The sequence below is a fragment of the Dendroctonus ponderosae genome, unplaced genomic scaffold (assembly GCF_020466585.1).
Source record: "Dendroctonus ponderosae isolate FM_Combo_2020 unplaced genomic scaffold, Dpon_F_20191213v2 Dpon_F_20191213_6, whole genome shotgun sequence".
In the NCBI taxonomy this organism is placed as follows: Eukaryota; Metazoa; Arthropoda; class Insecta; order Coleoptera; family Curculionidae; genus Dendroctonus; species Dendroctonus ponderosae.
Genome location: NW_026018814.1, coordinates 1830334 through 1844253, shown reverse-complemented (window position 1 = coordinate 1844253; position 13920 = coordinate 1830334). Strand labels below are relative to the sequence as shown.

General features: G+C 38.7%; 1 protein-coding gene across 1 annotated transcript in view; it reads left to right on the top strand.

The window, feature by feature from the left end:
• Positions 1-4041: 4041 nt before the first annotated feature.
• Positions 4042-13920, top strand: part of LOC109536384 (putative transcription factor SOX-14) — a 21239-nt gene continuing 11360 nt past the window's right edge. The window contains exon 1 of the mRNA XM_019902573.2: positions 4042-4776. Coding sequence (XP_019758132.1) covers positions 4654-4776 — 123 coding nt within the window. The 5' untranslated portion in view covers positions 4042-4653. The remainder of the gene's footprint in view (positions 4777-13920) is intronic.

The window sequence follows — 13920 nt, the reverse complement described above, 5'->3', positions numbered from 1 at the left end:
AAAAGTCGATTCAGTCGTAACAACGCTAGTGAGGAAATTCGAGTAGTTTTGACCCAGAAAGCGAAGTTTGAATATCAAACACTTAAGTTCAAGATTATGCCAAAATTTCATGTTTTCCGGCCCGTTTTTGCTCATATCTCGGAGGCAAAATGAGCAAGATCGCTCATGTGTACACCATTCTAGATAGAAATAAATGGCCTTTTTAGAAAGTGAACCATGAAAATTCGCGAAAAATCAACCAAACGTTTAACTGCCGTAACGTTTGTAGCGGGAACAGAAAAAATTTGCTCTTTCCAGTGGCGCTTTTTGATCCCGGCTAATAGTTGCATCTAGTTGGAAAAAAAACATCCTGATGTGATAAAAATTGCGAAAAATTAATCAAAGTAGCTTTGCTAGTAGGAAGAAAGTTTGCTCTTTCGAGTGGCGCTCCCATAACTTTTCTGTCTGGAATGGTTTTGCGTTAGTAGGTAACACCTAATTGTAAAGAATGTGTAATTTTTTTGTCGATAAAAACTTTCAAACAAGTACATGGAACGTTCATTCGATCGCGTTGTAAAATCAGTGAAGCAAACCGGCGAATATTCAATTAATCTCCATTAATATGGCGCTTCCAATGATTTTTTTTTGGTACCATCGACGCCACTGGCAGTTGGTGCCTGGTATTCGCACTGGTAGCGGATGTGGTTGGAAGGTGGCAGGTGGAAAGGCATTCTGTTACGCACATCTGGATCATCGGGTTGCGGCAAAAATGCTGCCGTTTTGTTATTTGCATTTCAAGTCGATTCAACTGATAAGTGCCTGTGCGGATCTGATTAAACCACACCTTGAACCTTGAGGAACCTGCATACATCGCAAGTACCCATATTGAAGCCAATAAATGCCATTAAAAAAATTGTGTTAACTTAAAAAGCCTGTGCAATGAACAAGTCAATGTTGTTGGCTCAAGTAACTGTTAATTTGGGTTTGAAAAGTTCGAATTGCCGCTATCATTCTTATCCGAAAAGCGCTTTCATTTAACTAAGGCAAATGAAACGGGCACACGTAGGTAACGCCTATGGGTAAAAATATGGGTATTTCCCTATAGGTATCATTGCGCAGTGTATCAGCATAAAAGGCCACAATTATATTAATTACAGGTTTAATTAACTTCGCCGTTTCGTCTTACATGATAGAAATGGCGATACAATATGCCGGTCCGTCCGTTTAGTAGTTCAACATAAATTACGTTTAATTGGACTATGTGTTGATACGCAAAGCGTCTACTTCCCCTATTGTCGCATGAACTGAAGGCTACCGAAGGTGAGATAAATTGGCATTTTTCACAAAATATCGTTTCTTTGACCCATTAGTTCCCAATATAGAACACTGTTCCTAATTAGCGGTTAATATGATCTAATTAAGCTGCCACTTTAAGGTAGTTGGCCACTAATTGTAAATCATTTAGAAGAACCTCTACAGCCAGATAAAGAGCTGCTGCTTAAATTGCAGGCTTTTAAAATATATGGCAATTTATGTGTCGTCGCTTATGCTATTTCTATCACATATTACTCCCGCTATCAAAGTGCGGAAAACTCGTTAAATTGCCTAGAATAAATACGCATGGAATACCAAAACCCACAGTGATTATTCGGTATTCACTTAACGGACGCAGTAAAATAGCTGTTCTTTTAAACTTATTCAATTACAGTTCAGGTTTGAATATTCCGAGTTGGTAAAACTGACCATCTTGGAATCGCAGATTTTTCGAACTTTTATAGAAGACAGTGAAAGTTCAATTCACGATTTTGTTTTTTCTAAATGTGCAAGTTTTTTGTCCAATATATATGTTTTACAGTTTTTCCAATTATGCTTACATTATTAAGAATTACGCAGACTTTGACTCACATTCAATAAGACTGTTATTGCGTCCTCAACCCAGTTGGTAAAAAATAAATTATATTTCGGGGTGAAAAGTCCTCACAATTGAATGTAATGCGTAGTAAATGAGTGTTCGATTACTTTTATTAATTATTACTTGAACAACGAGTTTTATTATAAAAATTGAATGTGAGAGGCAATGGGGAAATATTTCAAAACCAATTGCGATTGTTTGATAAGCGATAAACTATTGAGAAATTAGAAATAGAAAGATTAGAGAATAGCAATTTTTTGGCCTGTTTGTTTTCACTTGCGCATTTTTAATCGACGTAATGAAACACATTCGATCTGCACAAATGGCACCAACAAACTTGCTTGAAAATAAATTTTTGCTTGGAAATAAACAGTGAGGCTGTTTTGAAGAAAATTTAAATGCAAAAGTGGTCTCTAGTTTTGAAAAATTTCTGTGTTTCAGTTCGGCAACTTGTTTTTGAAATTACGTGAGCCTGGAAAAGCGCAGAGTTTCATGCAAACCGACTTGGTGAGTCTTAAAATTAGCGTTTTCACTCTAAATTTAAAAATTATCTCGCTCTTAACCTGGAGTCGCTAGCAGCTTGAATCTTTTAGAGTCGATAGAAGATACTTTAATCTAGATCTAGGTCAGAGAAAGAGAATCTTAATATGTTTTATTCAAATCTCTTTCAACTCCACCTACGCTACCACCCAAGTGTAGGTACTTTGTGCTTGAAAAATTCCTAACTTCTTGTTTATAGCCTGCGGGAATTTAGAGCTATTGCGGTTTATAGAAAACACACGATTCTAGAAAACTCGAAAATTGCATTTAAATCGGGTTAAATCCTGATTTTTTGCTAGCTGGTAAAAGTTGGTCTAAAATTGTGCGTTTTCACCACACTGTTCTTGGAAATATTCACACGCCTATTCTAGAGCCCGGAGCAACTTGAAAACTTGACCGGCCATAGAAGGCAATTGAGGGTGGAACATCCCAAAATTTCCCTTCCATTTAGGAAAACCGTCAATTTTGCCGAGGTTGCAAATATTAGTAGAAAAATTAACGTTTTCACCCAAATGCACCCAAATTTCACACCAAATTCGTCCTTCCTAATCTGGAGCCGGTTGGGAAATTATTGCCGGTTATAGAAAACACCTTAATCTTACGGAGCGGAAAATTTGTATCAAAATTTCATTAAACATTGAGTTTCTCCGCAAAAAATTGACAGTTTTTTGCCAAAAATGTCGATTTTTCAGCACATTAAGTTTGAGCTAAAAAGAGCACATGACTCCTAACTACTTGGTCACAATGGAGCTGGAGAAAAAATACACACCCAGATCGCACACTGTAAAAAAAACGAAGTGCAAATGAATAGAAAAAAAACTTTTGTTCCGTTTGGTTTTCTGATGGATTTTGCGTTTCTCCGTTCGGTGCTTCCGGTTGAATGGAGAACGGCGAAACAGTCAACTAAATTTGCACTTCTTTCTTTCTTCATTTGAAAATTTGTATCAAAATTTCATTAAACATTGAGTTTCTCCGCAAAAAATTGGCAATTTTTTGCCAAAAATGTCGATTTCTTCAGCACATTAAGTTTGAGCTAAAAAGAGCACATGACTCCTAACTACTTAGTCACAATGGAGCGGGAGAAAAAATACACACCCAGATCGCACACTGTAAAAAAACGAAGTGCAAATTAATAAAAAAAAACTTTTTTCCGTTTGGATTTCTGATGGATTTTGCGTTTCTCTGTTCGGTGCTGCCGGTTGAATGGAGAACGGCGAAACAGTCAACTAAATTTGCACTTATTTCTTTCTTCATTTGAAAATTTGTATCAAAATTTCAATAAACACTGAGTTTCTCCGCAAAAAATTCACAATTTTTTGCCAAAAATGTCGTTTTCTTCAACATTTTAAGTTTGAGCTAAAAAGAGTACATGACTCCTAACTACTTGGTCACAATGGAGCTGGAGAAAAAACACACACCCAGATCGCATACTGTAAAAAAACGAAGTGCAAATTAATAAAAAAAAACTTTTTTTCCGTTTGGTTTTCTGATGGATTTTGCGTTTCTCTGTTCGGTGCTGCCGGTTGAATGGAGAGCGGCGAAACAGTCAACTAAAGCCTAGAACGGAAAGTGGGGGAGTTCAGTTCTCCTGCAGACCGAAAAGAAGCGAGAACTGCGAATATTCATATCATACAACGTCCGTTGGCGCAAATAGTCGCCGTCTGGTTCGTTGTGTTCAGCTGTTAGCGTGCGTTTCAATGCAGTCGCGATTTTCATCGAGAACGACGTTCGGTCTAGTAGGCCTGTGTTTGTTCGCTGACAAGTTTGTGTTGATATTTTTATGAAAAAAACTGGTTTTTTTGTTTTCTTTGAAAAAATGACTTTGGTGGTTCTGGTGGAAAATTCGGTTTTTTCTGGTTATTAACTATGGATGTGAGTTTGTTTTAGACTGGGGGAAAAAAACGAGAATCAAAACGCACCAGCGTGCGGAATCGAATCAGCTGTGAATCTCGCGCATGACTTTTCTCCCTCTCCAAAATCGCGTGGTGGGGGTAGCTCCAAACAGCTGTGAATAAGATACACACTGAAAACATTTAGTCAGAGTTGTCAGATTCGTCAACGAAATCGGTTCGGTTGTAATTGCTGCACTAAGTATAGTCAAGTGTTGTCAAAACTCCGCACTTGAGGACTTAGAAGGGAAATTTTCCGAACTCAGACAACAGTTTGCAGTCAGTGCGCGTGTGGGTGCGTTCGATTAATTTTGAATTTTTTTTTGGAATATTATGGTACCCCAGCAAATGGAGGGTTCCCGATCCGAAAGCCCCAACGCCAATGGGGGACTACCCCTCTTTGGTAGTCAACTTGTTGATAAAAATTCCTCAACACCTTATTCCGATGCCACTCAGGTAGGTGTTTGTTTTTTAGGAAATTTCCCATTTCCGCTCTATTTCGGTGCGAAAAAGTGTGAAATCGATAAAGTGCAGTGTGGTCGGTCGGCCAAAGCTTGATTTGGATTATATGCTTTGGATTATTTTTTAATTCGCCACAAGGTAAAGTTTTAGTCATTTTTTCCTTTTCATTTCAACCCCTGTGTAGCTAGAAACGAACCCTTGGTGCCTCAGTAAACTGCCCCCAACTCTTCCGCTAGTAGGATTCAAACCGTCCTTGCTCAACTACTCATCCACTTAGCCAGAACTCCGAAAAAATACTAAATCATCGCTGGCAACTAATGTTGTCGGAGGCCTGCAACACATACACACCTCATTAATGCTAATGGCAATAAAGTAACCAGGAAATGGTTGTTTTGAATTGCTAAACCAGTTTCAAGGCTGAAAGATTGTGTTTAATTCAATTTTGGTTCGATTGATGTGGTCATTTCTGCCCTCACGTGGTCACTCACAGGCTCAACCTCTTCCCAATGGAAAAAACTCAAATTTCAACGCGTTTTGCAAAACATTCAGATTGTCCAATGCGAAACAAAATACCCGGATTTTGGGCTTTGTTTGAGGCAAGTCTACTCAGCTGCAAAGTTTTCCGGGGAAAATGGGAAATGTTTTCAACTCACACGCCATTCCACTGATCTGTTCTCATTTTTGCGTTTGATGTGCCTGCGAAAATAAACTCCACTTTTAATGTTCAACCAGCCACGTGGTGGCAGGCTGATGCGTCGAATCTTTGGTAATTTTGCCAAATTTTCCTGAATTAGAACCAGTGCGTAATTTTTTCTTGAAGAAAACCACCTGGCAAATTCCGGTAAATGTGGCGAGATTTTCGTTTTTGCTCCATTTGTAACTGGAAAACCTTGCGATCCGAGAACATTCAAAAACCATTCTGAACCCTGTGAATTTACCCAAAATGACCCAGATTTTCTCAACCCCCTGCTTGGGTGTCTAAGTGCGCCTTCTATTGTTCAATGCCAGACAAATAATCACCAACTGAGCGAGTTTTCGTTCTCAAGCCGCAACAAGTTCGGCACATTGAATAGGGAATTTTCCACAGTTATTGTATACTCAGCTGGTACCTGGCCGTATAATTGGTTCCCAGCTGGCACCCGAGTTCCGTTGGTACCTGAACCTTTTCGGGGCCCAAACCGAAAAAACCACCGAATCATCGTCGGAAGGCTGGCGTGAGCTTTGCCTCACCAAAACAGGTGTCCCTACTGAAAATCTAAATTTAGTCAGTAAAAATAGTTTTTTGGACCAAGTTTTCACGGGCGTAAGTAGTTTGTGTGGGTTTTGTACCGCGTGTCATACACTAAACAGCGGTTACGTAAACGCTTGATTCGCTTGGGCTTTTCTCACGTTATCACCTTTAGTTGCACATTTTTTCCCTGCTGATTGCTGCAGAATTTTTCGCATGACCAGTCCGCAATGACTAATCAGCACTGGCCAGTATGAGACAGGCAAAATTGGCCAGAAATTCGAATCGTCATTGACAATTTTTTCTTCCTGCTAACTTTCATCGCTCTTGATGGTAACGGTTTCGGAATGGAATCACGTTATTTTTGGGGTAAATGCGAAAAATCGTTACCTTTCATATAACCTTGATGATTGGGTGGCAATCTGAATAATCATTCTCGCGATAATACCCGATTGTTTATGACCAAAGTCTGGCTGGAAAGTTGTGAAAACGCCTTATCGGTGCATGTAATCAGGAACTGAGAAAATTTGCAAAATAAGGCTCGAAAACCATCCATGTAAGGGGAATGACCTCGGGCAGACTGATGCGTAGATTTTCCTGCTAAAGATTAGCTGGCGTGTTTTGGCGATTTTGTCTTAGTCAGTGATTTGGGGGAAAAACCTCTCAAGATTGTCCAAAGGTTACAAGCAGTTTCAGCCGAAAAATCGCCCATTTTTCCCACATGCCGGATTATTTTCGTCAATAATAAGACGCATTATTTCGCTGAATCCGACTGTTGTTCCAAACCAGTAACTGTCGTTTCTATTTTGATAAATACAGCACGTAAAAATAGTTGGAAGTAGATACCATGCAAATCGCAGAAAAAAACATATTTATCGTGCTGATAGGTATTAATAAACCATTCCACTCTGCATGCAAATCTTCCATAACAAAATCCCCCCCAGCAGCTAATTCGATTTGAACAGCTGGGTAATTTTATCTCGGGAATATAAAATAGTAAAGGCATAGTCAAGGCCAGCATGAAACAGTTCCGCAATATAAAATTTACATTTACCCAACGTTTTTTGCATTCGCAACAGCAACAAAATGAGGAGAAATAGACTGACTGTCTATGCGTGTTGAGTCAGGAACCTTGAACATGCCAACAACCTGGACTGTGTTTTATTAAGTGGTTTCGCAACAGCTGATTCTATGTCAACCAAGTCGCCTAGGTTTTAATTGAAATCCTGCATAGAAAATCCCGAATTTACATCAGGTTTTCCTGCTTATTCTCTGGGAAAAGTACGGTTTCCCAACAAAATTTCAATATTCGAATGGCATTGACCATTCGACCGTACTTTGTACTTGTACTTGTACAAGCTGCCTCTTTAAAAACAGACATTATAATTTTTAATTAATAAAGTCTTACAATTTCCATGATAATTGCCGGGTTTTATCGCGGTTAGTAGATAAAGGCTATTGTGTGAAAGTCTAGAATTATTGCGCTGCACGTGTACATGGAAAATTATGCAAGTGCTGAATCGGCCATGCGAATACAGCGAGATCAAGAAAAAATCGCCGGCTTCCATAATTCGTCAACAGCAAAAAACAAATCTACATGTTTGGGGATCTCCCGTATTGGGTGTTTTGAATATTCAAAGATTCACAGCGACGTAAACACTTCGATAGGTGAAAGCATATCAATTATTTTGTCTAGCCGTCGGGGATTTTTCATTTTCCCTTTTCGATGGCAGCGCCAATAAATAACAATGGGAAAGGTTCTCGACCGATGCATCATTTTCCTCGCCGTTAGTTTCGCCGGAAAAGTGTCACTGCGGTGCGACAATCAGCTGGGGAAACTTTGCTGAAACCATCAGCTTCAGGTTATTGGCATATTCAATCTTCTCCAGACTGGTATTATGTCGATTTGAGCGTATAAATTTCCCATAATAACGCTGCAATCGCTTCAAACTTGCCTGATTTCGACTGAACTGTTCATCTTTAAAAAACCAGTTTTCAAACTAATAACGTTAATGTGTAATCATCTTGCAGATTTTACTATTGACCAATTAATTGCAAAATTATCACCCATTTAATCGGAGAATCTGCTGGATGCGTAGGTTTAAAACGACGTGATAGTTGAAACACGAGGCATGCGAAATCTGAGCCAAAAAACGATTTTTTTTAGCTCCAATGAACTATGGCCAACATTAGAAGGACACTGAAACGCTACTGGCAATTTTCTTTAACTTTACAGTGTCCATACATCAGTGCATGCTCGCTTACAAAGTATCAAGCAAATATACGATATTACACACGTGGCTTCGCTATTTACAATTTCATGATCATTTAGTTTGGAATGTTTCAAAATGCTTCAAGTTGACGATCGCTGTGAAACTTCACTTATTCCATTCAATTAAACAGGAAATCATTAAAAATGCATTATGTGCCAGTTTTCAAGCTTCAATCGGGACTTAAATCAAAAATACTCCCCAGTTAAAGCGTTTAAAATTGATCTACTCAATGATTTAAGCCAATTTTGTCCGTTTGTGCGTTCCTTGGCCCCATTTTCTCCTCATCTTGCTCAACCCTATTAAGCTAATTGCATTATGTCTGAATGGGCCGCCCCATAAAACAAACGCTAATAAACCCCGATTGATTTTATTCGAAAAATTTCCCGTACCTCCTCAGGGCTTAACTTCTTTTATTTCGCCAAGCGATAAAGTTCTAAAAGGAGCAGTGTTGCCCTCCGGAGACTTTATGGTGTCATTTAGAGGAGCAAAGTCACCCCGAACTAAGTCCCTTATGTTAATACGCTTCCAGATGCAAAAAGTCGTAAATAAAAAGGGACCAAACTTTAAATCTTCGTATTTCTCGTTTCCATTCAACTTGGTTGAAGATGAATAGCGGGACGAACATGGGCGGTCCATAAGAAGTAGAATTTTTTATTTGCCACAGCTGTACACTTATTTCCCTTTAAGTTGTGCGGTCAGTGCTGTGAATTTTTTATCCGTTTAACCGTAATTTGCTTTGTTTCGTTCATTTTCTGTACGGAATCTTTATTAATAATTGCCAGGGGTAAGAAGGTCAATTCCTAGTAAAAGGAATAATTCTCTGAAATGTGCGCTGCCGATCAACAGCATCGTTCCTTTAACTTTTCAATACTTTATGATTTTCCGACCTTTAACCATTTGAAAATGATGTCGACGATGTTCGTTTGTGCACGGAAATCCTGAGTCATTGCTGGCCAACGATATACAAACTGGTGAATTTTTCTAGCTTTAAGGCATGGTGAAAAGTGTTTTTCTTAACGTTTTGCCAGCTTCAATGGCTTGCACTTGCGGAGGCGTTTCGCTCGGTTGAATATGCTACCAACCATTCAAAAACTTCTTCATTCGTTCTAGAGCGTAAGACACTGTTGTAAACTTCCGAAATCACCTCTGAAGATGCACGCCACTGTTGCTTGCGAAATGTTAAAAAGAAAATGTATAAATCAGTCCAGTGTAAGCTTTTGAGGAAAACACCTGAGGATGCCCGATGCTCGTGCTTGGAAAGCGTCACTTTTAATTTTTTATATCGGACATTTTCCCAATACAACCATTTTTATTCATACGAGAATAATCGATGTTGCACCAATACTGTGCCGATTGAAACTTATCTAATAAGCCTGGTTGAAAGATAATTAAATAGTTCTTTTCGACCGATAATGGCGAGCTTTCTGTGAAGAAAATTATGTGTAACTAACTCGAAAAACCTAACAACCGTGCATTCTCAGATCGATATGCTCCGTTTGCTTTGTAAGTGAAGGTGAAACAGTCCATTATTAGGTAATTCAGCCACTGTATATCTATCTATCATTGAAACTGACCAGAACACATTATTATTATTATTAATTTTTGCAGAAAAAGTTGATTCTTTTTACACGCCTGTTGGATTGTTGGTTAAAGCTGTTTGCGAATGGTTAATACTTTTTCTTTTTTGTAAACACAACCGAGTCAATTTGTGCAGTAGTTTTAACTGTTTTACTTGCTGATTTCGATGTTGGATTTTGTCACCCAGTTAACACTTTTTCTTGAAAATTTAAAATGTAAATTTTGCAATCGAACAACTTCTACAGCAATTATGGTCTGCAAATCTTACACAGACATTGTTGAATGAACCCGAAACGTCCCGTTGGGCCAATCAAAGTCTTTTGATAAGCTAAATGATGTTCTGAAAGATTTTGTAAAATAAATAAAACTTAGCTGGATATCCAGAGAAAAGTAATGGTTTGACGATCGGCAAAGGGCCAACACTGTCCGCATAAGATTTATGTGCTGGTTTATCCAAACCCAAAATGTGTTTATTTTAGTGTTAAAGCTGCGACCTTTTGGCCGATGGAAAAGTGTTTTTGTTAGGAAATGTATTTGTCTATCTGCGCGTAAAAATAATCGGCCAGAAAGGTGAAAGTCAACACTTTAAAATAAATATCCTTCAGTCGAAATGAATTCCCGAGCTGGCAGTAAATTACAAGTTTAATCGCCTAATCCTTTTAAACGTATAAATCACAAAGTAAAATCAATTTATCACAAATAATTAATCAGGGTTTCTCATCTCCATCCTGGAGCAATTTATAAATAATAACCTGGCCGTGTTGTGTCGAAGAAAAAATGCTCAATTAGCTGGTTGAAATCGGGTGATAAAAATCGTTTCTTCTCCGACTCTTAAAAACCTACTGACCAAACTGGTTTTGCGATCGCAGTGCCCAGTCGTGTAATAAAATTATGCGTTTAGGATAACGCACGTTTTCATTTTTCTTCTCTTTTTGTTCCCTTTATCGATCCGGTCATTAATTTCTTGTTTCTCTTCGTCGTCCTGATCGCTGCAGAACATCGTTTTAATGACTTGTTTTCCTTGACTACATACTGTCTAGTAGGTACTTGACTTAACTTTTGCAAATGTTTGTAAAATGTTTTCAAAAGCCTGCTAATGAACAGTGGTGTTGAAAACAAAAAGCCAACGAAGCGCATTTAATGCAATTTTCCGGCTGTGTCAATAGAAAAGCTGCTGAAAAAGGTCCCATTTCAAATAGAACTCGAATGAAAATTTCGTTTTGGAGCTAGAATTTTATAAAGAGTAGAGCTGGAAGCTGGAATTGAATAGCGCACTCAGTTGATGTAAAAATTATGAATATTACAGTAAAAATTGCCGTTTTTGGTTCACAAATTTTGCCAAAACTAATCAGTGAAGCACAAATGATTTTTTTGTTTGGCTGAAACCTTGCGGTTTACCTGGTTGAAGACCGAACGGATTTGAACTGATTTTCGGTCACTTAAACGCGGATAACGGCACTTTGAAAATCCCGATCTTTTGCTTCTAATTCGGATCGAAAAGCCCACACAAATCCCCATTGTCCGATCTTACCAGTAGATAACTTTACATTTTGTTTTAATACCGAGCTTACCGGACAGCTGGGATTCATTTTTAAAGCAATCGCATTGATCTTATTAAGCTTATAGCTTTATCTGAAGCCAATGTGCCTCCTATAAAAGGCCTTTAACGCTGATCGGGTTTTTGCCACAACTGGTTTGACTCTGTAGGTACCTACTTAGGTGGTTATGAATATTTTTCTGGATTTGCTTGATGTGTGATTTCCTTCATCTGTACACTTGCCGAAAGCAGGATAATTTCAGTAGGCAATTTCCATTTTATGCCAGATATATTTGTTCAGTAATTGCCAATTTCCTCGTTGAGGATTTATACAGTTGGCTAAAACCTGTGCACATTATCGCCAGTTGTAAGGTCATCGGGTTTCCTTTTCAGCAAGGTTTTTACTTCTGCCAGCATATCCTTCAAAAAAGACAAATGGTTATTACGTTTTTATGCTTTTATCGCTTCCTGCAAACGCGAGTGTTATTGCTGTGTTTTGTGTAAGCACCAAGAGATAAAATGAGGAGTTATGATCGTTAATTTTGAAAAATTTTGATAGGCCGCGCTAACCTGAACGCGATTTATAGCCGCTGTTGTGAATAATTAGCGCACAACTAGACCTCAAATGCAGGAAAAAAACATCAGCAAAGCGCATCAGGGCTATAAACAGACACGTTTTTCGGGTATTCGATTGAGAAAACCGATGGCAACGCAAATATATCGCCCTTGCATGTTGACATGACATCATATTCCCGTTTCCTGTTATCACACGAAACATCTGTCTGGACTGAAAAATCCAGGCCCCATATTTTAACTGTTTTGATCGATTCGGTCGTGACTGATATTCAGCAAGCTTCTTTTCCACGCCCGTTCAATCCCAATTAAACGTAAACTGACAATGGCAATTCGCAAACATTATCCCAAGTGTGAACGGGGTCTTAACGGCTCGTATGTGCTCGAGTCCGCTATTATATTTTGTATTTTATTGCATGCACAGCAGTGACATTAGCCTGTAATTCCGAACAGATGATGCTAGATTTATCGTTTATAATTGCGAATTTGCTGGGCTTTCGATATTTGCGTTTTCCGAGCTTGCACAAACATCGAGCCATCTCGGGAAGAAATAAATAGGCTTACCGCAACGGATGATAAATCTGATATCGACGTGTATGGATGCGTGTTCCAGCTGGCTTGATAACTGTTTTATTTGCTGGCAGGCGATTTTTTTCGCATTGCGATTGCAAATTTATTTGTGGATTAGTAGCGGCGCATGCATTACGCGAACTTTCCCAATAAATAAACCAATTCCGAAGAAGTTGCTCCATACACGTACTAATTCCCCAGAATAACTTGCTGGGTTATGAAAACAAATCAATTATCTCGATAAAACTTTCTTGGAAGCGAATGGTACGCTGCGGCACTTTGTGTGTTTTTCTTTAGCCCCCGAAGAATATTAACGACCCCTTTAAGTTGCTCCTTTTTGGTATCGATAAAAACATAAAGACGCAATCATAGCGCACCATAAATTAAACTTATCTGGCACTTCTTTCATTTTTGCATTAGCTAACTGTTCTCCATTCGTTAAAGAAGTGCCAGAAAAAGTTGCGAGCGGCCGAACCAGCGCAACGTCATTTGTTCTGTTGGCTTATTTTTCTTTAAATCGGGCGACAACAAACGATGTCGTTTGTGAAATTAATGAAGCACCCTCACAAGCTCCGTTAAAAGAATTATGACCGGCACGAGCTATAACCAACGACACTGTCGGTTCTTTTAAAACCATCCGGATTAAAGGATGTGAGCTGTTAATCTGTCGTTTAGATAACACCATTAGCTGCTAATTTTGTTTGACTTCAGGTGGATTTTTACGCTCTTTGTAGTTGCCTTCAAAGAAACTCTTCATTACGTAATTCAGCCGCGCCTACGTGGAAGTCATCAATTTTCGTTTGCTTTCAACTCGAATCGTCTTGTTGTCTGCTATTTCAATCTACCCTATCGGCGATTGTTGATCAATCAACAATTATGTGTTGTAGTTTACAGTTTTTTTCGGCGATTGCGGCAAAAAATAGTTGTGTCTCCTGCTAGGGAAAAAATCACGACATGAAATTTTGTGAGGAGGTGGACCAAAGGGTCACTTATCACTGCCCAAAAACGGGTTTTATTTAGTTCACGGCTTGGGAAGATTTTCGAAATTTGGGGCTTTTTTGGGGAGATTCTGAATGGACGGTTGCAACAATCGCGAATTTCAAAACTGTAAATTTTGTGAGGAGGTAGACTAAATGCTACCTTTACTAAAAAACTCATCTTGGTCCACGAGCCAGAGAATTTTTTTCCAACTTAGGTTTTTTAGCCGATTCTGCAAGACCAGAACTTTTCTCAATTTGGGCTTAACCTTTGTGGGGAGGTTCTGCAAGAGGAGTTTCAAAAATCGCAATGTTGCCAACGCGAAAAATAATTACTTGAAATCTTGTGGCCAGATGCATTTGCTCAAAAGAAGGAAGCATTTGCTAAAATGCTTCCTTATT